The sequence below is a fragment of the Xenopus tropicalis genome, chromosome 6, assembly GCF_000004195.4.
Source record: "Xenopus tropicalis strain Nigerian chromosome 6, UCB_Xtro_10.0, whole genome shotgun sequence".
Classification (NCBI taxonomy): domain Eukaryota; kingdom Metazoa; phylum Chordata; class Amphibia; order Anura; family Pipidae; genus Xenopus; species Xenopus tropicalis.
In genome coordinates this window covers 53,504,223-53,529,508 of record NC_030682.2, presented here as the reverse complement: position 1 = coordinate 53,529,508, position 25,286 = coordinate 53,504,223, and the positions used below count along the sequence as shown (strand labels likewise).

General features: G+C 36.5%; 1 protein-coding gene across 2 annotated transcripts in view; it reads left to right on the top strand.

Annotated features, from left to right (window-relative positions):
* ulk4 (unc-51 like kinase 4) overlaps nt 1-25,286 on the top strand; it is a 227,143-nt gene that overhangs the window by 84,794 nt on the left and 117,063 nt on the right. For both annotated transcript variants that reach the window (XM_002940722.5, XM_018094985.2), the window contains 6 exons: nt 9,831-9,958; nt 12,197-12,330; nt 15,222-15,343; nt 16,268-16,324; nt 24,956-25,007; nt 25,109-25,203. In XM_002940722.5, the coding sequence (XP_002940768.2) occupies nt 9,831-9,958; nt 12,197-12,330; nt 15,222-15,343; nt 16,268-16,324; nt 24,956-25,007; nt 25,109-25,203 (588 nt within the window). The remainder of the gene's footprint in view (nt 1-9,830; nt 9,959-12,196; nt 12,331-15,221; nt 15,344-16,267; nt 16,325-24,955; nt 25,008-25,108; nt 25,204-25,286) is intronic.

The window sequence follows — 25,286 nt, the reverse complement described above, 5'->3', positions numbered from 1 at the left end:
AGTGGTACATGGCATTCTATTTTAAAAAAAAAAAAAAAAAAAAACTTTTTTTTTTTTTGTTTGCGTGTCTGTAAAAGCTTCATGCTATTTTTCTGACCTGCTGACAAATGCTGTATTCATAGCATAAGACAATAAAGAAAAGGACAGGCCTTAATATTTCATTTTCTGCTGCTGTCTGTGATAAACTGCTTGAATAGCAGTGGGTTAAGTGATTCTGCTGTGTAGGACTGGTGAGGTAGTCAGACAAGCCCAGTAACTTCTGGTACATTTATTATAACATGGCAGGTAAACTGGCATACTCCATACTCGCTCTCAGCATAGACAGAAAGTGGGAAAACAGAAACAGAATAAAGAATGCGACAAATGGCATAGAGTAGCAATACCCTTAACCAATATGTCCACCCAAGCAGAGATTACTACACTGTCCTAGTATTTTTGTTTTTTTAATTACTATGATTACCTGAAGTTTATTTTATTTAAGGGATAATTTCCTTTTTCATATGAATACCAAAAGCTAGGACAAGGAAAATGATATATAAATACATCTATAGTTCAGAAAATTGTTTCCAGCACTCCACTCCATCATAAGATACATGAAGATATAAATAATACACCATTTCGCCCCCTATTAGCAGCTGTCAACTTGGTAACCCATCCACCGGCACAGTATTTAACGTATTTTTCGCCATATAAGAGGCTCCGGAATATAAGACGCACCCAATTTTAAAGGAGGAAAATCTAGAAAAAAAAAGATTCTGAACCAAATACTGTAGTAAAATATTGAAATTTTTTCAAACACCACTGTTTAGAAAAAAAAGCAAAAGCAAGACCTGAGCATGCGTACAATATACCGTATATACTCGAGTATAAGCCGATCCAAATATAAGCCAAGGTACCTAATTTTACCTAAGAAAACTGGAAAAACGTATTGACTCGAGTATAAGCCTATGGTGGGAAATGCAGCTGCTACTGCTAAGTTGTCAGGCAAGTTTGGGAAGGCTAAGGAAGCTGCCATAGTGAGTATCAAGTACTTGCCATCCTGCTGTGTGCGCTCCCCTGTGTGTGCTCCCATCCTGCTGTGTGACATGTCATGTGACATTGTTCTGGGTTTACTTTTCAGTTAAGTTTGTTCATTTTCATTAAAATAAAAAATAAAAAAAAATTAATAAAGCACAGGTATGCAAAGAGTTAAAACTTACAAACTGCAGGCCCTGGTATCTTGCAATTGGAAAATCCTTTACTACATATGTAGGGTTATATGCGCAGGGGACCAGCACGTTCTCCAATCTTGATTGTTCAATCAGTGGCGCTGAGAAGGGGAATGGGTGTGGGTGACGTCATGCCTGCGACCCTGTCACCCCCCTCCCCCAAAGAATAGGGACCCGAGGGCCACTCCCCCCCAAACAGAACCTAACGCACCCCAAGGATTGCATGGGCCCGTAGTGCAGGACTAAGCGCGGTGCGGTACCTTCGCTCTTGCTGCGATGCCGCTCTCAGTCTCCCTGCTTTCAGCTGCTTCCGGGTTCTGTCAGGCAGGCGGGGGGGGGGGTGCGAGCGCAAAGGCGCAATGGAGCGAGCGCAATTCTTCTATCCGGTAGATTTTCATTTACAGGATTTGGTACAAGGAGACCAGCCTTTTTTTACAACTATTACATGGCTTGTAAATGGATGGAACTGACATTTGCTTTGTGACCCCTGGATATTGTTCACTGTTACTTTTTTCAGTTTGGGTATCCAAACTGGGAAACATTATGATGAGGTGACAAATACCCTGGCCTCCTACTGAATATTTTCTTGAACTATTGACATTTGGGTTACAAATAAATGTCTTTCATTTGAGAACCGTTATTTTCTGCAGGTGATGAAATATCAGTAGGTAGCCCCCATCACCCTATTATATTTCATCCAAAGCCAAAACTGAGATTTATAAAAGGCCCTGGTATTTCAAGTGCACAGAGGTCCAAACAGGCTGCTGTTTATTCTATGGCAGCTTATAGCAGCCTCTCTGGCATTTGCCTAACTATTTTTTGGATTTATTGAGGAAATCTTTTCCTCTAAAATATATCTATGTGGAGCCACATAGATGACATTTTTATGGTGTGGTGGGGCTTAATGATGTTTTGTTAGACTTTGTTGGGCATCTCAATTCATTGGTTCTGTGTTTAGAGTTTGGTTTAGAATTCAGTCAGTGAGAGATTGTATTTTTGGATGTTTTAGTATCTCAACTGGAGAATCGGTTTATTACCAGGTTATTGTGAAAAGTGACTGATCGAAATGTGTTAAGATATAACAGTACCAGGGGTGCACCAAACCTACCTTTTCAGTATACAGTCGAATCCTCCTTAATGGATTTGGCCGAATACCAAATCCATTCTGATGGCAGAAACTGGCACTGCGCAGGCAGATATAGCCAATGCGAGTGAGATTTAGTGTGATTAAGTCTACTTAAGTCTACTGGGATGTATGACTGAAGATTTATTGAATGTTTTACAACCTCAAAAACTCAAATAGTTCACCTACCCATGGTTAGTAAGGAGATATAAAGTTTTGGGGTGATTTGATGGTTGCACAACGCATTTTATTTATTTTAAATGTTGACTGTGCTTTTTTGATTTGTTTAGATAAAACCAGATACACAGAACATAAGTTGCATATTGCTAAAAATAAGAACATTCTGTTCTGAAACATTGCTTAATAAAGGTGAATTTCTTTATATGTCTCAAATACCCTGAAGTCTCCTAAGTTTTAAGTCTGCTACTGGGATGTTGGTGGGGAGCACCAGGTTGTTATTGCGAAGAAGTGACAAGATTAACCAGGAACATTTTCAAAGGCAAATTCCTTCTATCTTTATAGGCGTAATGGAGAATACTTTTGACTGTAAATGTTCCCTTTAAACAAAGTGAAAAGGACATTTAGAGCCTAAACTTGGCTTAAAATTAAGCCAAATCTGATCCAGCTATATGACTACTGCTCTACTGAAGCCTGTCACTGACACAAAGGATGCCCTCTCTTGCCTTTCCACTACTATAAAGTCTTACTTTAGGCTGTATAGATTGAACATTGATGTTTGTGTATCTGCCCTCCTCCACCTTCACAGCAAACACTAAAGCATATTCAGAAGCAGTGTGTTATAATGGGGGAAAAATAGCATAGAAACTGAATACACTTATAAATGCAATAATGTTACATTTACAAAAAACAAATTTGTAGTTTAGTGCTAGCTAAACATTGTGTTTATAAATTATTCTACTACATTTGGACTGTGCTTTTAGTTTTAGGCTTTACTAGATGCTTATAGTGTTTTTTCATGGTGTCATTTTATAACCTACTTAGGTTTAAAAAGTGCTTTATGGTAACTGACCTTGTCCAACCTTAATGAGAAGGGCTAAAATGTCATTTACCCTTTTTATGGGGTGATGGAAGTTTTAGTGGCTTTTGGTTTGAGCATGCAATAAATTGTAATAAAATAACTAAGAATCATTACAGACATTAGCCTGGAAAAGTGATTTTAAAGATGTTTTTTTTTTTTTTTATTAAATAATACATTAACTATATCTGAAAGTCATCTTTTCTTTCCAGTGTTATCTTTCTTGTAAGTAAAGCAGTAAAATGGATTAAACTGGTCACATGGCCTTTTGCACCAGTCTCATTTTTCTTCTGAATCTCAGGAGCTGTTACCTTACACAATAAAATGCTAACAGTCAGGGATGACATAAATTTTGTGGGTTGTTTTCAGAACACACACTAGTGAGGTTTTGTTTCTTCTCTAAGCAGTGGAAAATGGCAAATTGTATCTTAAGGCTATGTCAGGTTTTAATGGAATGTAATAAAATACGTAGCTCAGATATAAAAATGAGAATAGGACATAATGCCTTGCCCTTTAATGCTTTATAGCACAATGTTTTGGTTTTTTTTTCAATTTGAACTAAGGCCACTACAATGTTAATAAAAGCATGTCCCTCAAAGGTCATTCTCTGCAACGCTTTAACTTTCTTGGTCAATGGAATACAGTATTCCCTGACTAAGGCAGTCACTCCTTTGTCAGTTTGCGTTACCTAATATTGCACTAAAGCACATCAATACATATATCTAAAAAAAAAGTTTTAGCAATGGTAGGCCATTGTATATATATATATGTATGTATAACTTTATTTATAAAGCACCACAAGGGTACGCAGCGCTGTACAGTCTTACAGAATACAAAATTACACACAGGCAGGACAAGGGATATAATAAATAAATACAATAAATACATATATGTATATATATATATATATATATATAAGTGCCATGTGGTATGAGACACAGTAGGAAGGAGGTCCCTGCCCCGTAGAGCTTACAATCTGAGTGGTTGGGTAACATACAGGCACAAATTGGAAGGTAAGAGTGCATCAGGTATGGGCATTTGCCCTTAAGCGCAGGACTGGGCAAAGTAATGTCTTAGTGCTCCAGAAGGTAACAGCTGAGTTTTTTCTTAAAGAGAGTGGGTGAGTTTTCCCTACGGAGGGATTCTGGAGGGATATATGACTTGATAATGCGCGTTACTATGTTATTCACTTTTTTTTTATTCTAGTGCTATATTGAGTTCAATATATGTTTGCAAGAATCCTAAGTACAGGAGATCTGATAGCTCAGTATTTAATATATACCAGTATTTGTAAGTGAATCATATCTACCAGAACAAAATGAAAAAATGTAGATAAGAATATCCTGAGCTAAAAAGAACTAAGCATACCATAATATTACAAAATCCACTTTTTGTGTTGATGTAACATTTATCTAGAGTACATCATAGACCATTCTGAAGAGGTAGAATCAAATACAGAAGCAATCTTAAATAGAGCAATTATGTGAATATTGTGACAGAGTGGTAGACACCTGTCTGCTTGAAAAATGTGCATTTTAGATGCTCTGTATGGGCTGCAGAGGGAGGCCTAAAGAAAAAAGGCATAACTTTCCCTCTCACCCAGGTAATTAAGTGGTAGTTTAGAGCTGCTATTGCTTGTAAACGGGGGTGCTCCCACACCTATGGGCTCTCTCTTATGTGTCTGGAGAAAAGACATCAGTCTGGTTGTTACCACAAGGTAAGAGGCTACTGGAGCCTAAGAGAGAGCCAAGGGTCCAGATTGGTGCCTGTGAAAGGTGTCTTCCTATAAGGCAGCAGAGAATAGGAAGTTGAATGCTGTTCAGGTACTATGCCTTTTTTTGTCTGGACTGTACCCATTTAGACCCATCTCTGTAACCAGAGACTTTATAGAAACAATTTTTTCATAGGGACATTTTCTGTTTGACTCGTTTTGCTGTCTAAAGTGCAGCAAGAAATCCGTTTCAAACTGAAATTTAGTGCCTTGACTCCAATACTAGTCCCCACAATAGGCAATATTAATAAACATGTTTTCTACTTATCTGCTAGTTAAAGGTACATTTGGGCTGAATGAATAAATATATAATCATAGGTGTAGACTGTCATTAGTATTAGCTGTTCATCGTTGTACCATTTAGTATGATGTAATAACTCAAGAACATCTCTGTATCCCAATTTTATTTAATCACACACCTCCCATACATAGTAAAAGCTATGGTGCTGCCTTTTAAACTACAAGATTGCCAGCACTGTGGATCTTGCCTTCCGGGTTATTCTTTCTCCTTTGCTTCATATTCCAGCAACATCATTTAACTGGCTTAAATAAAAAATGCATATTTTGAGGGCTGGTGATAAATATGTTTTACCTAAGGCTTTATTAGTTTTCTAAGTGGAGCTTTGGACAACAATTAAGAGATGCTAAACGGACTGCAATAAAAACAAAGAAAATTAACGATATGACAATGCCACACCGAAACACCTAATACTTACCATATAAGTGCCAGTCAGTTTAAGCCTCAGGGCTCCCTCTCTCCTCCTTTTCTTCTTTCCTTCATGGCCTTCCCTTTTCCACCCCATAGGTTGTCTATGACTTCTCCAGATGCTCTTTTTCAATATTTGTACCTCTTTTTACTTCAGTGACACTCAGGGCCAGAACTATGGGTAGGCAGAAGAGGCAGCTGCCTAGGGCGCAACGATTGGGGGGCGCCAGGCTGGAGCCTCTCCTGCCTACCCCTAGTCATCTTCCTCTGTCATTGCCCCCGCCAATTGTCACTAGAGGTGGAGGCAATGACCGTTCTGATCGTGCCCCCCCCCCTTGCACCTCTCCCCCTGCCCCTCGCTTGTGCTTTGGCGCGCATGCGCTGTTGGAGGGGGGGAGTGGCTGACCGGGTTGCCTAGGGCGCCCAGTCAGCTTGGCCCGCCCCTGGTGACACTTAAGATCACAATATGACTGATTGTGTAAGCGGTCTAACAAATGAAACTGTAACTGTTGACAAGTTATGCCAATAAAGATCTTATTGAAATACAAAAAAAAAACAAAAATAAAGAAAATGTAACGTGTCAAGTCAAATAAATACTTTTTTATTTTTCTTCTGTTCTGTATTGAATTTCAGATCCTTTATATTAAATATGCTGGAACCTCATACTGGATCCTGGTTTAACAACAACATTTAAAATTGGCTTTGCCTCCGACAGGCTGGCTCCATTCATTGTTTTCACATCCTTTAGTCAAAATCCCTTTTTTATAAAGCAGCTGGACCAGTTAGAACCAACTGAAAATAGAATTATAGTGGCATATCCACCATCTTATCAACTCCCTAAGTTTGAGTAGGATTGATATAATTTTTAATCATAAGCATTCCTCTGTTCTGTACAGGGACATTTGAAGGAATGAAGGACTACATTTTTATAGATAAGTGGACAACCCTTGAATACAAATCAGGCATTATCATTCAGTACTTATCACAAATACATTTTTTACATTAATTCTTGATATCCCTGATGCCATGGCCTTGTTAATGATTTGCAAATGTGCTTTGCATTTGAAAAAATGCTATAAAAACATCAAAAATTGTATAGACATATGCATTAAGGTGGTATTGTGTGGCCCACTTTGTAGCATTAGTGCTTTGCAGCATTTTGTTTGACTTAAGCCAGGGAACGATCTAAATGTATTTTATATGTTTTCAACATATTTGCATAGATTTGCATAAAAAAAGGATCCATATATTGGTTTGTGTACCCCTGGCAGGAAAATATCACTACACACGCTCCTGGGAAAGGAACAGATAGTATAATAAGCGTATTCTCTGCAAAATACCAAATAACAGATCATAAATATAATGCTCCTGCAAATGTATTGTATCATGAATTACAGTTCACTGTACATTCAGACAAAAATTAGCTAAGATAATCACAATTTCAGCCTTTGTGGCTTGCAGTCAGGAGCTATACAGCCTACTTGTCTCATCTACTTGATGTTCACTTCTTTACAGCAAGACTTCATTCCAGTTCATTAAAATATTGATGAAGAAAGCAATCTGATTTATTAAGAACAGACAGAAAATGAATTGAGATATGTAACACTGATTTTAAATGAGTATAAATGTCTCTGTTTAAAATGTAATAAATAATGTATTGGGCAATTCACTGTAAGAAATAAGATTTACATGAAACGGCTAGCAACATTTGCATTTACTCCTTTGTACCCTATTTGTATTTCACTAATGACATGAATGATAGAAATATAAAATGTTAAAGCTATTTATAGTGCAAATGTATAGTCATTTCAGAATTCATTTTTAACAAAATACAAATGTCAAAAGTAAAGTTGGGAATTATGTTGCTTTTAAGAGGAAGCAATTGTGATGAATAAGGAGAACATGTTCAAACATTGTTAAAATTAAGATCAGTGCCATTTCTGTCTATTACTATTACCATGCTGTATTCTCATAATAGTAGATTTTTTGGAAAGAAATACCATCTTTCCTACATCTTTTATGATTCTTTCCTATTAATTAGATCAGTGCTGTCCAACTTCTGTGGTGCCGAGGGCCGGAATTTCTCTAGCATACATGGTGGAGGGCCGCTAATGTAAGCCAGTTTTGACCACTCCCCTTTTTGAAACCACACCCATTTCATCACAATGGTGGTAGCACAGCAAAATCCCAAATGCTTGGTCCTTACTGCGGGGATATCAACCGTCATTCATATGTGAAAGAATTACATTATGTCATATTAAGATATACCCTTAAATCCATATGCCTCCTTCTCCCCTGTGGATAGCACAGCAACCCCCAGCACATAATTACACACCTTAGGGACCATTTAATGGCTATTTTCAACTGCTAACAAACCCCTGCCAGGTTCACCTCCCACAGGCAGCATAGGGCAGGCAGAGTATAGCACACACAATCACCACTCTGCCTGCCCTACCCTGCCTGTGTGTGCCATACTCTGCCTGTCATATGCTGCCTGTGTGTGCCATACTCTGCCTGCCCTATGCTGCCTGTGTGTGCCATACTCTGCCTGCCCTACCCTGCCTGTGTGTGCCATACTCTGCCTGCCCTACCCTGCCTGTGTGTGCCATACTCTCCCTGCCCTTAGCTGCCTGTGTGTGCCATGCTCTGCCTGCCCTATGCTGCCTGTGTGTGCCATACGCTGCCTGCCCTACCCTGCCTGTGTGTGCCATACCCTCCCTGCCCTATGCTGCCTGTGTGTGCCATACTCTGCCTGCCCTACATGTTTTTGCCATACCCTCCCTGCCCTATGATGTCTATGTGCCATAATTTGCCTACCTTATGCTCCCTGTGTGTGCCATACACACAGGCAGCATAGGCCAGGCAGTACCTACAATGTCTGAGGTGTGAACAGGTGAACAATAGGGGTGATTACAGCCTGAGCCTGAGGTGTGAACACTGCAGGGGGTGAACAATGTAGGGATCAAAAGGTGTGAACAACACAGGGGATTACATGTTTAAACAATACAGGGGGGTTACACCCTGAATCTGAGGTGTGAGCAATGCAGGGGGCCAGTTAAACACAGTACTGATAACATTTAAGGCTTACACAAAGGCAAGCCATCAAAGCAGCCAGACAGGTGGGGGGCACACAGAGGGGGGTCCCGTGGGCCGCCAGTTGGTCAGCACTGAATTAGATTGTTATCAAGCATAATTTTTACCAGACAGGCAAGTCAAATACAGCCAGGCAACATATTATTCAGTAAGTATATTTTGAGATAATGATTTTGGGCTGCCTATTGTTAGCATATTGGTATGGAATTTTGTGATGTTATACACACTTAATGAATGAAGATACTGCACCTCTGGTAAGGGAAACAATTAGAGGGCGATAGGTGCAATTAAGATCTAACTTTTTTGCTAAAGTAGAGTTTTCATGAGCTAAAGCTTTAGGACAATGGCACACTGGGAAACGTCAGTGTTTTGCTGTCAATAGCATTTCAAGGCTGCCTGTGTGCCATTACCCTTAAGTAAGTTTTCTCATTGACTTGAATCTGGTCTGTCGTACATGACAGCTTACATGGACAACACTTAAAGTGATACTGACTCTTAAAAAAAAGGTCATGTTGATCATTTTTCACTGATTGGTCTGCTTTTGTAAGTAATTGTTACTTGAAAATCCTGGTTTCCTGGTTCCACTATTTTGCCAAGGGACTTCTGCTGCACAAACTTTTAGCCTTTTTATAGTGGAATATAGGGGATCAGAAGGGTTATGTAAAAGCATTGGGCAAATACTTTTTAAGCAAAATGATAAATATCATGCAAAAACAATATTATGATGTAAAAAAGGTTTAATTTCTGGTTTCAGTATTTCTTTAATTGGGCACCTTTTTATGAATGTTTTAAACTCCCTTCCCAATGTCACCATATTTTTCTTTTGTTAGAAATGACGTTATTGATTTAAAATCAAATTATTTTATTTAGCTATATTCTCTATTGTATTTTAGGAATTTGTTACAAAGATAGTTCGGCTATTGGAAAGCCCATCAACAGGAGTTAGAGCAAAAACCTTCCTGCTTATCTTACAAGTGTTAATGAATAACAAAGAGATGCTGCTGCTTTGCTGTCAAACAAGGTAAATATAGTAGAACTTTATTAGGCACACATGTAATCAGAGTTTGGTTTGAGAAATATGTAATGACTATGCAAGTAATCTGTCTATTCTGATGTTGGATTTGTTTTAAACCAAGGCATATATAGGTCACAGAGTGTACACTAGGGGGCACATTTACTAAGCCACGAATTCAAACCCTGAAAGGGAAAAAATTGGATTGGAAACGAAAATTTTGCGACCTTTTTCGTTGCCGTCGAGATTTTTTCGTATTTTGCTCGACAATTTCATCGCGTCTTTTTCGTATTGAACGATCGTGAATGGCGGAAAAACCTTTCCGACTTTGCATGATTTTGGAAGCCTTCCATAGGAATAAATGGCACTGTACAGCTCCAACCTGGCCCAAGGAAAGTCACGATAACGAAGCTTGAATAAATCCGAAACTTTTGTACTCGAAACTTTCGATTTTTTCGCGACGGCGACGAAAACGTCACAAAAATAACGTTCATTACGAAAAAACGCATTCGGACGCTTTCGGTCTGTTCGTGGATTGGTAAATCTCCCCCTAGGACTAAGCTTTCAGCTAGCAATCTAGCTTTTGATAAGTTACACAGACCAGGTAAAATGATTAGATATATATATAGATATAGACAGGAATGGGATTTGTTATCTGTAAACCGATTATTCAGAAAGATTCAAGTAACTGGAATTCAGTCTCTAATTCATTTTAATCAAATAGTTAAATTTTTTTTTAAAAAAAAGAAAGATTTTCACATTTTCAACATTGGAGGCAAAACAATCCTATTGGATCTATTCGATGTTTAAATGATTTTTAGCAGTCTTATGGTATAGAAATCCAGATTACGGAAAGAACCAATATCCGGAAAACTCCAGGTGCCAAGCGTTTCGGATAAACAGGTCCCATACCTGTAGTAATTATTCCCTTTAAATTACCTGTAATTACTTGGGGATTTTCTATTCCTAAAGGGGGGTGGTGAAAAATAATCTCTCTTGTTCCTTTGTTTTGATTATGGAATTCCTTGGTGGCTTCCAACTTATATTATCTTTTCCAGTATTGTGAACATGCCTTTTCGATCTAATGAAAGTACTGACTTAAAACCCAAGTCTACCATAGTTAGACATAGGTTCACCTGTGCACAAACTTGATATAATCAGCAGCTTTTCTTAATTAAAGCTAAACATAATTTATCTACATTGGTACCACAAACAAAGGCAACCTAGAGGGCACCCACTTTTAGTCCAGCCATTATTATGTTAGCATGTATTTATGGCACAGTAATAGTGTCATTTACATGTGCTCCATCACAACTGAACATCACTAGTCTCTTACCGTTTCTTGTGTACTATGTTGCCTTGACTTCACTTTGGCCACTGTTGGCTGCCATTTTACTTGTTTGGCTGAAGCATTTTAGGACTCAAAGTTTTCTTCTTTTTCAATTGACTTACAAATTGACTCATAAATTTAAAGAAACTCCCATAGAATGCAGCCTACTATCACCAAGCTTTGTAATCTTCAGAAAATAACCTCCATTCTAAACACTATTATATTATTATAAATGTGTTTCTTTTGTGTCGTCTTTCTTTGTAAACTTTTTGCTGACTTGCTCTGTGGTTCTCCTATACATATAGGACCTGTTATTTAAAATTCAGACCTAGGCTTTTCCAGATATGAGATCTTTCTGTAATTTGGATCGCCATACTTTGTCTACAAACACATAGGATTGTTGGGTTTAAGTCTGCTAAAAAAAATTATATAAACAGAAATTATACTCAATAGGATTGTTTTGGCTCCAATAAGGATTAATTATATCTTATTTGGGCTCAAGTACAAGGCACTGCTTTATTATTACAGAGAAATGAGAAACCATTATTAAAAATGTGAATTATTTGATTCTTTTGGAGTCTATGTGAGATGGCCTTTCTGTAATTCGGGATAATGGGTTTCCAGATAAGAGGTACAATACCTGTAATATTACAGATCCTTAATAGTGTGACTGTGGCATGAAGAACCCCTTCCATAATGTAGTGACAAGCAATAGTGAATTAGGTACAATGTGGCAAATGTTCATTAGTTCAGGATGTGGCACCATAAGAAGAAAGTTGAGTAACTTTAGTAACCAGTGTGTAGAATATAAATGCATTTTATTCTTAGATGATTAAGTAAAGTATAGTAATTCCTTTTACTGTATTCCCATACAAGACTTTGTCAACTGATCATGTTTTGCATTTGCATGTTTTTAGGCTTGTTATGTACATTGAAAGAGATAGTCGAAAAGCCACACCAGGAAAAGAACAGCAAAGCATGAATGAATATCTGTCAGGATGTCTAAACCTTCTCATCTATCACATTGTGGGGGTGCTGCCTGGAATTCTTGGTAAGATGATGTGATTTGGCAGCTAATGAAAACGTTCCCTGTATTCTCCTTTTCACATTATTACTGCCAGAGTGACACAAGTGAGGTAGAAGAAATGAAAGCAGTATATTTGAATTAAAGGGATTCTTTACATTTACTTAACTTTTAGTATGATGTAGAAAATCATATTACAAGACTATTTGCAATTGGGTTTCATTTTTTTTTTTAGTTTTTGTGGTTTTGAATGATTTAACTTTTTGTTCAGCAGCTCAGCTCTCTAGTGAGAAATTTCAGCAGCTATCGTGTTGATAGGGTCCAGTTTACCCTAACAATCAGGCAGTGGTTTAAATGAGTGACTGGAAGACAAATAGGAGAGGGTCTGAAAACAAAGATAGTGACAATAACAACAACATTGAAGCTTCACGGAGCAGTAGTTTTTGGCTACTGGGGTCAGTGACTCCCATTTAACAGTTGGAAAGAGGTAGAAGAAGAAGACAAATAATTCAAAGTTGCAAAGTTGCTATAGCATACTAAGTTAAATTTAAGGTGAACAATCCCTTTAATTATAATTAGTCTTAGATTTAAGGCAATGCATGTGTTAGGGACTTATTACCAGCATGCGATAATAGTTATGATTTACAATAATCAGAAATAATTTTGAGGTGAACTGGCATCCAAGGATTAAGATTGGCTTGGTTGTCTGTGGCAGCCATCATCACTGTATTAAAACCATTCTTTTCAATGTGCTTGTAAATGAGTATTAGGGCACTTAGCACTTGGCTTGACCTATGACTAAGTGCTCAGCGGGGGCACAAACTGCACTAGAAACGTTTGTTTAACCATAACATAAAATAGTAGCTTCATTGCTTCATTTATATTTGGTTTCATTATTTACTTCATGTTGAATGGAACAAAGCAGTTCATCCTATCCCACATACATTTCCTAATTCTTTTTTTCCCCACTTTATAATCTGATATACTGACCTGTGTCAATTTGTCAGAATGTATTTGACTGTTTAAGCACTCAAACATTATTCTATTCCATATAATGATGGTGATCACCTGGCCTAATCCTTGCTCCCCGGTGCATATTGCATGCAGGAAAAAAAGGTTTTAGAAAATACATCCTACAGTGGTGGTATAGTTACCAGTAAAATTCATTAGGGTTGATTCACTAAGGTGCGTTAAAATGCACGATTCACTAAAAGGATAGTTGTGTTAATTTAGACGCGATGCTGTTTGCGTTAAGTCGAAAAGACTATTTTTGTGCGGTATTTGACTCAACGCACGCTAATTAACGCAGCGCGCTACTTGTCGCGCTAATTAATGCACTCCCGCTACTTATCGCACACACACCATATTAGCCATACACACCATTACGTTCGTAAAACTACTTTTTTTGAAAATGACCATTTCCCTGCAAACTGGAGGCTACATCACTCTAGGGCCAACACATACTTGAATAAATCACACTGCAAAGTCCACTGCCAAAAGCTCATTAACTGTACTTTTCTATAATTACCATGTGCCTCAAGTAGGTGTTAATTTTCGCATAGACTAATGCGATATTTAGCGCATCTAAGTGTGAATCATGCGTTAGTATTATTTCTGCGCGAGAATTAATGCAATGCGGTAAACTTAATGCATGCGGTTGCACGCTATTTAACGCACGCGATATGCAACTTAACATATGCAACTTAACGCATGCAACGATACTTTAGCGAATCGCGTGTTTCAATTTTAACGCAAAAAAGCATGCGATAAGCGTTATCGCACCTTAGTGAATCAACCCTATTGGCTTCTAAGGATGTAATAGGACTGGATGTATCTTCTCTACCAATTCTATTGTTTAGTAACTAATAATAAAAGGCAATTGTAAAAGTCTAGAGTGCTAATTAATTTTACACCAATAGTACTATAATGGAAAACAGACAGATATGCAAGAATATTGACAACAATTTACAAAACATAGGGAGGCAAAGATTTATGCACAGGCAGAATGCTACCTTAGATAGAGAACCTCATAACTACTTAAAATATTGTAAAATTCAGTTTGTTTAGGCAAAATAAACTGTCCTATGTCAGTAAGCAGGTAGAAAGATGTACAGTAGAACCCCCATTTTTATGTTTTTCAGAGGACCAGGCAAAAATAGTGAAAAATGTAGGAAAATGTATTATGCATTATATATTAGTAGACCCACAAAACAACTGTGTAAAATGAGGGAAAACTTAAAACCAGAGTATGTAAAACTGAAGTTTCACTGCATTATTGATATTACTTCTAGAGACATAAGTTAATTTAGTAATGTATTATTGTACAATTATGTACATACTCACATTAAACAACTGGAGGGATCTTTTGAGGGTGCTCTGCACTTACTTCATTATTCATTGTATGCTACTCCACCTGCTAAATGCAGTGCTTACATCTCTTACCTTTCCTGATCCCTGATTTTTGACCTTGCCCATTACCCTTCTTTTGAATTGTAAGCTTTTTACCTCTTATATCGGTTGTGCTTTTCTTTTCAATTATTTTTTTATTAATTTTCATAATAAACAGGGTAAACAACATTTAGCATTTTTCAGTATATTGAAATGCACTTTTCTTTGGGAAATGACAGGATCAGTTGTGCTTTTGTGTGTAAGCTATATGCTAAATATATATACCCATTTTATAGTACTGCAGTGTTGAATATAGTGTTTGCTCCTTATAAATACATGTTTATACAAGAAGAAGAAGGTACTGCTCCTTTTGTAATCTTATACTGTTGTAAAAATATTGTCTGTTTGCATGATATAAGTACTACATATCATGTGTGCATGTTGCTGATATAAATAAACTTCCCATTCCTAGATGCTGAGCAATGTGGACTTGGCTTAGTACAATGGCTTATCTGAATGTTTTTTTTCAGGAGAAATTATTACTGCCTTATCAAATGTGTCTGGGAGAAAGCATCCATCTGCCACTCAAACTAAACATTTGAAAATGTGCATTCCAAATATGACCATAGTGCTCCACCTTGTTACATCTCAGGTACATTTTATTTACCTATAAATTTAGGGATTAATTCTGGCTCACGGTTGTGTCAGAAACTGTCAGATCATTATTTTGGCTTTCCACTTTGCCTTGAACACATGTTCATAGGCCTATGCATTTTTGAGGATTGCAACTCCGGAGAAGGTATTACCATCTAATGTATAAATAATAGGGAAAAGAGAGCAAGAATGGCAATGTAAGACCAATGTATTATGAGTAGTGGTGGAGAAATAAAGATACAGGACAATGATAGTTGAAACTTTAGGCAACACAATAAAGATAGGTATATTGGGAAATAGGTTATATGTAAGTGTGTAGGATGGAAAGAAAGAGATGTGATGTAATATACACTTACACACAAAACAATCTCACCCCTGGTTTACTGGATACTAAATGACAATAAATAAGTGGAGAGTGGACTAAAAGTAGCTGGTAAAGGCTTAAAAATTTACAACCACATCTAGCTCTCTCGAAGTAGCTGCAATATTTATTGTCTAAAGTTCCAAAATGGTTATCCTAAATGCAAGTTTAAGCAAGGCATTATTACATTTAAATAAATAAAGTTTCAATATTTTTGTTTGCAGTTTAAGTCCTGTGGAGTGCTGGAGGTGGGGAGGTTTACATTTTTAAGGCCTCAATACATTTTCAGGCTTTCTATAAATCCTGTAATGAAGTCTGGACATCTTCACTGTAAATGTGTATGTAGGTATATATTCTTAATATGTTTAGGATTACCTCTCACACAAATATATAAAAATCTATGCCCAGTACAGCAATGTACAAGGCCCATAGAAAGAGAACAGAAGGTTAGCGGATACATTTTTTAAATGTTGCAACTAACTGCATCCTTTTTTGTTTGTTTTGCTGTATTCCTATGACTGATTTTATCCTAACATGAGCTCTACTTTTTTTTTTTAAAAGATATTTCGCCCCCAGATTCTAACAGAAGATTTTCTCTACAAATTTAGTAATTTACTAGTAAGTACCTTTTGCTCACAATATTACTAGTTTTTCTTTTTTTAAAGATATATGATTATTAATAATATTTTGCAGTATGACGTGCCTCAGGGAAAGTGAAACAACCTATTGTGGGTTTTTTACCAGACCTCTCAGAGACTGTAATGTTCTAAAAAGTACTGCTATTACATTGGTATCACACTTTTTCAATGTGTGATTATTTATCATACAAAAAGTATGAATGATGAAATTATAATTGTACTCTTAAACCTGCATGCAGATTTAATAGCCTCAGTGTTATGCATTTACCTTTACTTTGCATAACTACATAATACTTCTTTGTTTTATACACATGTACAATAATTCTCTAATCATTTTAACGTATTTTTTTGACTTTCTAATGTTTTCACCATTACTCCATTTGCTATTACCTTCTCCTAATTTTTATAGGTTTTACCAAAAGAATATTCTCCTATTACAATAATTCATGACAGATTCCCTAATAATTCAGTTACTATGTTCCCCCTGGTTTTAGTAGGTTTATATGCTCATACTTCCACCAAAGTAGAGTTAAATAGCTGTAATTTAACAGCAAACATTATCGGACAAAAACACAACATGTTTTGGACCTAAACCCTTTATCATGTGTACATACCATGATACATCCTGAAAATAAATGGGTTCAGCCCATTAAGTTTTCACTTCCAGGAGTGGTGCTACCTAATAGTGAATTTATAAAGTGCAATACCAATGTCCATATAAGTCCATATTTAGCTCATAAAAAAGATGGGAACATAAAGTGAATTGAAAGAATCCATACTGTGTGGTGAGGCATATAATGTCTTCGGAATTAGTCCAAATTAAATTACGTTTTTGTTCAGTCAACATCCTGACCAATTATTTCCATAGATACTTTTTACTACAAAGCCTATCGCAAACAGAAGATACTGAAAACATTTATGTATTTTATTGTTCACTATTTCCCTGTAACTTATATACATTTGATATAATCGCCCAGAGATACTGGTGCAAACTGGTGCAGGAGATCCATATTAGAGCTTTATCTGTGAAAAATCAGAGAAAGCAATTAAAATTCACATGATTATTTAGGCCTTTTGGCTTAACTCTATGGGGCACATTTACTAATCCACGAACGCTCCGAAGGCGTTTTTTTCGTAATGATCGGTATTTTGCGATTTTTCTGTAAATTGTCGCAACTTTTTCGTAGCCGTTATGACTTTTTCGTAAATTGTCGAGACTTTTTCGTAGCCATTACGATTTGCGCGAATTGTCGCGACTTTTTCGTAGCCGTCGCGCCGATTACGAAAGTTTCGGATTCATTCAACGGCGATGAAAAAATCGGAAAAAATACGAAAAAGTCGCAAAATGTTCATTTTCCAATCCAAATTTTTCCCATTCAGATTCGTGGATTAGTATATCAGCCCCTATGTGTAGTAACCTAATCCATTTAGTTTCACTATTTAAAAGGAGTTTTTTGTCTATAGCCTCCTCGAAATGGTGGATTTTAACATTTTAACACCAGCAATATGAAACAGATTCGTCTATTATTAATGCCCTGTGCTTTTGCCCAATAAAGGGTCACTTTCAACATTACTACTGACTCTGCTTTGTATTCCTGGATGGTAGCATCTGTACTGTGGACTCTACTTTGAGGATTTTGCCAATAAGAGCTTCAAATATACTACTAAACATATCCAGTGGCGCAACAATAGAGGAAGCAGACCCCATGGCTGCGGGGGGAGGGGGGCCTGTACTGCAGGGTCTGATTCCTCTATTGTTATTTGGAACTCCCCACCAGCTCTTAGACAGGAAAGCTGGAGCAGAGAGCAGGGATTTATACATGAGCAGGACAGTGGACACAACGGAGCGGCGAGGGAAGAGGCTTGGTAGGGTTTGCTACCTTGAGCCAGGCCCATCCAACAATTTTTTTTTTCTTGGGGGGGTTGAGTAGTTATGCCGTTGAACATATCCACATATGTTGTCAGGTATTTTTAAATACAAGGCTATATTTAACTATCCTTTTTTATCCTTCTACATAAGCATCCCTGCTGTGGACCTAACTGAACCTCAAATTTAATGAAGTGCTTTTATTATTACTGTTATATAATGGAGACATAAAGTCAGAGGGCCCTGGTCATGAGAGCTTACACTCCATCCAGGCATGAGCATGAGTGAATTGCACAGTGATATAGTGTATGCAGCCACTTTTACATTAGAATAAAAGGCAGACATACATCAAGCCATAAATCATCAATTAATTGTATATGAAACCATTGGCCTAAAGTTACATATAGGTATGGAATCTGTTATCTCGAAACTCATTATCCAGAAAGCTCCAATATACAGGATGGTCATCTCCCATAGACTCCATCAAATAATTCACATTTTTTAAAATTATTTCCTTTTTCCCTGTAAAAATAAAACAGTACCTTGAACTTCATCCCAACTAATATATAATTAACCCTTATTGGAGGCAAAAGAATCTTATTGGGTTTAGTTAATGTTTAAATTATTTTTAGCAGACATAAGATATGGAAATCTACATTACAGAAATATCTTTTACCTGGAAAACCCCAGGTCCCAAGCATTATGCATAACAGGTTCGATACCTGTATAAACAGATCACAACCCGTTCTGGTCCTTCTGGTTTATCTATATTTAACAGCATGAGGTGCATTATATCTTGTACAGATGAGCACATGTGGCACTTGTAAGAATAAATGGCATTTGTAATTTTTGTATCTAAATTAATATTGTTTGCTGCACATGCTTGTTACTCTATAAAATATATTTTTAAAACTGCACCTAAATTTCATGTGGAGCACACTGACATTTTCCCGCATTCCTTAGAGCAGCTCTGAGTGCCAATGCTTGACGCATATGGATGTACACAAGCCTAGCACACTTCTCTGTAGTTTAGGGCTTGTTAGGGGAACACTGCTTCCTAGTTAGTCATGCATCCTGTCTTTAAATTAAAACTCCTTGACTTGTATCAGGTTTGATATCAACAATGTGCAGACTTGACAATAACAGGCTACTGTGTTCCTAGCAGTATATATTCTTGTTCTGACTCTGGCAATGTCACAAACAAATGAAAGGGCTGTCTCCAGTAAAAATGTTTAGAGACTGTATATGTTTCCCTTTCTGCATGTTTAGTTTAATGGTATTTGACACATATTTTCTATGGTAAATCCAGATCCCTGCATGAATAGTTTTTGTGACTGCGATTCACAGAGCCTGGTATGCCCTTTTGTAATGTATGCCTGTGCTTTGCATTTATGACAAGAACAAAGAAATCAGGTCTCTGAGCAGTCACCATTCTTCTTCTGTTCCTAGAATGCAAATGTTACTTGTGAGCAATCTGGAATGAGCTGGTGAATAATGTTCAAAATGTTACATGGACACTGCCTGCTTCATTAATCAATGCAGCTATAGAACACCACCTATTTAACAGGGCATGATACACCTTCAGTAATAGTATTGCTCAATTATGTTGTTGGGCTACACTTCCAGGCATGCTCCAACATATTATCAAGGATGATCGGAGTTTTAATCAAACAGAATCATTGATCATTTTTTAAATCACTACTTTTTCTATAAAGCCTGTCCAGATCTCCAAGGCCAGCTGTCCACTATTTGCAAGACAATGCTCCAGTGAGGATTTTTTCTGGCTTGGATTTTCATGTTCATATTGTCACTAGAGAACTTGAACTTTTATTTCTATGCACCAAATACCAAAAAAGAACCAATTTTACTTTTGCTTGTTGCAATGTAATATAGGCAAGCAAAATTGCACAATAATCTCCTTATGTCAGATAACCACTGGAGGGCTGACGTAGCATTGACAGAATGACCTTTTATTGGAGAATTCTCTTGCATCTTTAATTATATTTGGCCTGCATTGGGAGCTTGGGGAGTGCCTTGGTAGAGTTATATGAAATATTTATGTCCCCTATAAATGCAACTTTTTCTTATATAAGTTTTTTAATTTATCCTAAGCAAAGCATGTTTAATTAGAAAAAAAAAAGTTGCTCCATTTAAATTATTCTTTTTGCCTGCAGGATAAAGCCACATAAATCTTTGCATATTTCTTCAGTGAAATAAACTAATTATACAGTGCTCTTTGCACTGAGTTCATCACTACCTGTGTTTCACAACGGCACCCAGGCAAAAGACTTTTTGGGTGCATGGCCTCCTCTTATTATGTTACAAATATAAATATATATTTAGTAACTGGCTTAGGCACACACTTATGCCTGGGTGCAAACAAAAGATATATGCAAAAATACAAAAAAAAAAAAAAAGACATAATAATATTCCTTTTTACACGGAATATCAGTTGGGCAGCTGATTTTATAACTTTTTTCTAAGGGGGTTTGGTAGTGCTATAAGATCACCCTAATAAATTAACTAGCTCTTTTAGTGACATACTTCAAATCCTTTATATTTAATAAACATGTTAACTTTTTATAAGGGTCTAACTATGTACTATCCAACCAAGTTTTCTGTGGCATTTTTATGTCATATTTTAGGGATTCAATTTTTGCCACCATGGTATTTTTCTACTAGTTAGAAATCTCTCTGATTGAAAGTTCTCACATTAAGCTTCAGATATCAGCGTATGCTTTTAGTTGGGCTCAGGTGCAATTTTGCCCAAGGTTCAGAAATGACCAGATGAGCCAATGACACCTCCAGTTAAAGGCTTTTCCCCCTGCCCACCACACTTTTTAAGTGCTCTTACACATGGGCTTTTTCTTGAGTTCCCCTGTGGTGGATTTTTCAATTGTTCCACATTAGGGGAACTCGTGCATTGGCAGCATGTTCTTTTCAATAATTTTACAAGAAAGCTCTGAAAGCTGAAGGAGAGCATCAATGTCCAATTTAGGTGTTATTTAGGTGTTATTTAGCCTATAGTCATTTGGGTGGGGAGGAATATTAAAATGTGACTCAAGTCATTTTTTCTAGAGTGAAAGGTAGGTTTAGGACAGTTTAGGGTTGATTCAGTAACGTGCGATAAAGCATTATCGCATGCGTTAAGTCGCATATCACGTGTGTTAATTAGCACACAACTGCATGCGTTAATTTTACCGCATTGCGTTAATTAGCACACAGAAATAATACTAACGCATGAATCACAAACACTTAGACGCTCTAAATATCGCATTACTCTATGCAAAAAAATACCGCACGAAAATAGTCTTCGCGACTTAAATTATGCAAACAGCAAAAATTAGACGCGATAAAATTTTTAACGCATGCCATAAATAGCACTTGAAATATCGACCTTTAGTGAATCAACCCTTTTGTATACTGGTATTATATTGTTGGTTGGTAAGGCATGACATTGGCAAATTTATCAAAATGTGAGATTAGAGCTGACCACAGAAAAATTCACCCATTTCATTATTTATCAATGAGCTCACCATATAAATAGGCATCTAAAAATTCCATCAGAATAAATACAAAGTGGGTGAATCTTTCTGTTATGATGTCACATTTTGATAAATCTGACCCTTGGTCAAAGATTTTTTCATGTATCCAAAATGATGTTTTCCATAACAGTATGGCTTATGGCAAGCGAATAGTTCTGTGGCCATAATAACCCTCAATTAGTTGTCACTGCTTAGATCTAGAATTATATAGATCTGCCATGGTGACCACTACTCTGGGGGTATATCTTAGTGGTATATTCCTGTTAGAAATGCTTAAACTCTGTAGTGCTGTGTAATATGTTGGTTATATGCTATAAGCTAAATAATAATAAAAAAGCTGAAAAATGCAAAAAAAAAAGGGGGGGCTCTATGGCATTTCTCACGTGTAAAATTCAAGTCTCCCTCTTTATGTATAGATGTATTGCAGTGTTAATGATATAACTGATATAACTGGCACCAAGTGTACATGGATCACACACTTATATGTAGGCTGCTTTGATATTTTCTTTGCCAAGGCTACTTTTAACTTCCATTCCAGCCCTGGTAGGAAGGGTAGCTGTGATATGCATAGCAGCTTAAAAAAACTTATATTCATTTAATTTATTTTTAGTGACATATTGGTTGTTTCAATATTCTTCATCAACTTTAAACTTTCTGTTTCAAAATGAAGAATAAGTATACAAGTATACAAAATCAATTATACTATGCAGGCATATTGAAAGTGGTAACTTATTGCTAAGTTAAGACAATTTATAACTGGGCAAGCCTACATTTTAATCTGATATTTATAAAATATGAATTGGGAGTAAAATATAAATTTGAATTTTTTTTTTTTAACCATGTTATCCTTATGGGTACAAGATGTTATGTTTTCATCTCTGGCTGCTGACATGATGGAATTATCCAGGAATACTGTGATTTTATGCATTTTATTGCATTCTTAGCTTTTTTGCTTTTATTTCCTTAAAAATAAAAATGTAATGTGAACTACAAAAACCTTTTGTTAAGCTGTTACAGAGTAACAGATAACAGTTAAACCTATAGAACACATTGATCATGGTTATTAAATTTTAATTTCTGACTCGACTCTGGAACATTGTCACTATTTTATTTAGAATCATACAATCTCAGATGTCAGCTTCCATTCAGGAGAATGTGCATTAAATATATATAGATTCCTGTGAATTAGAGAGAAAGATGGCAGGTTTCTCAGGTCTCCAAGGTACAACTGACAGTTTTTCATATTTCTAAAGATAACTGCAATATCCCTATCACAGGGTAATCTGAGAAAAAATAAACTTTTTTGTTAAACAAAAACTGAAAAGCTTAAATGGGTACCTTTGAATTCAAATCAATGTCACATGATGTCTGCTGGTTATTTGATTTTAATTTGGATTAGTTGTGGTACATAAGCTAATCAGCTGCTGTTAGCCATAACTCTCTCTGTTACTAATACATACTTCAAATAGTAATCGATTGTGATATGAATATGTACCTTTGTGTTTGCATTTATCAAATAACATACCCCTTGTTGTAAATTACAAGTCTTAGAGGAATTGTTGAATTTTAATCATTACTGCATTCTGGCTAGTCCTATTTTCAAACCTATTCCCAGGCATCACAAGTGGGAGATGTGTTCTTGATAGCCATACAGAAGAACTGTAATAAATAAGTATTTAAAAATAAAAGTCTCAAGACTTTTGCACTTATATGGTTTGGATGACATTAAAAGGACTGTTGAGCTTTACATTCAGAAATATATTTTTGAAAATAAAGTAAAAGATAAGGGAGGTCTTGGCCCTTCTTGCACTCTCATTGTACTACAGATATGGGATTCCTTTTTCTCTGTAATAATATATGTAATAATATAACAGTACCTTGTACTTGATCCTAACCTATGATTACTTTTAGGGTGAAGACACACAGAGCTACTAGTTGCAGCTACTTGTCACAGCTACTAAAATAGACAATGCTGATCATTTACTGATAATTGTCTCTACATGTGTTTTAGCAGAGGTATTTCTCACTATTGTCTGTAGCAGGGTATTTTCTGAACTTTAGTAGCTGTGACAAGTAGCTGCTACTAAGTAGCTCCGTGTGTCTTCATCCCAGCTCATGTACAGTGATATCCCATGTCCTGTCAGAATGGCATTCTGCTGTGTATTTTAAGAAGATTGTGTTTATTTCCAAAACTTTGTCTAGAACCCATGTTTCATCAGTTTCTAAAGATAAAACATAAAACGTCAAAGGAATTTAATCATATTTATAAGCAGTGTATATACTGTATATATATATATATACACGTGAATAGAGGCTTAACACAAATCACAAATTAGAAAAATATACACTTTCATTGATCATATCATATCATATCATATCATGCTCATGTCCCACACTCCCTGCTTTGATCATAGTGAGAATCTGCAATCATTTTCACCTGTTTGTCACCAATAGTGATGAGCGAATCTGTCCCGTTTCACGAAACGGCAAATGTTGCGTGAATTTTTTTTAACGTGTGGCAAATTTTTCTGTGGCGAATTTTGTCTAAAAAATCCACCAATGCCAAAATGCAGAAATTCAATGCAAATCCATACCTGTCTAATTATTTTGCCTAGTCACCAAGACTTTTTCCTTTTGAAGTGATACTAGACTGATGTACAGCAACAATGAATTCCTGCCCAGTAGATGTTACAGCCTACCTTTGGTACCAGATGTACAAGGAGATTAAGATACAGTAGTAAATTTGCATTTTTGACTGGCAGCTCCTACCAGTTTTGCCAACCTACTGTACATATATGTGTATAACATAAGATGAATTGCAAAGCAGTGCAAATTCTGTTTATACCTCATAATTGCCATGTGTGACCTTAACTTAGGAATAAATATAATAAATCCAACAAGTCTAGTCATTGCATTTGCTCTTTATAGTGTTAAAGAGCCACGGCAGTGATCAGTTTATAAAACAATAACATTATTTGTTTGGCTCTGAATATAGCTCCCATGTACAAGAGATAAATATTCAAAATGTTATTGTTTGCCAAAGCTTAGCAAATTTTCCACTATTTTCTCATTAATCTGTCAACATGAAGGCAAAGGCACTGTTTATTGTTTAAACTTTCCTTTATTAAAAATATTTTGAGTTATACACCCTAAATTATATATTTCTCAATAAATTATTGTATGGATGCTTGTCTTGCAGGACCAAATTAAATCCGTAGACACTGGTGAGACTAATTTGGAAGGAGCTGTTGGTAAGTGCATCCTGGGAACACAACAAGAAAGAATTTCTGGAACACATGTTAATTGAGTGACTGGGAAACTTACAAGGCTTCATTTTTTATTCTTTGACCAGGTCAAGCTGCATCAGATGAACTGATCAGGACAGCTCTGTCAGTGATTGAAGCAGTAACACAACATCCAGCCCTGCTGACACTTCACCACTCCCCAGTAAGTGTTGGCAGCACATAAAACAGTTTTTTAATGGTTGTTGGCCATATTCCTATTAAACTTCTATACAACCATTAATAGCT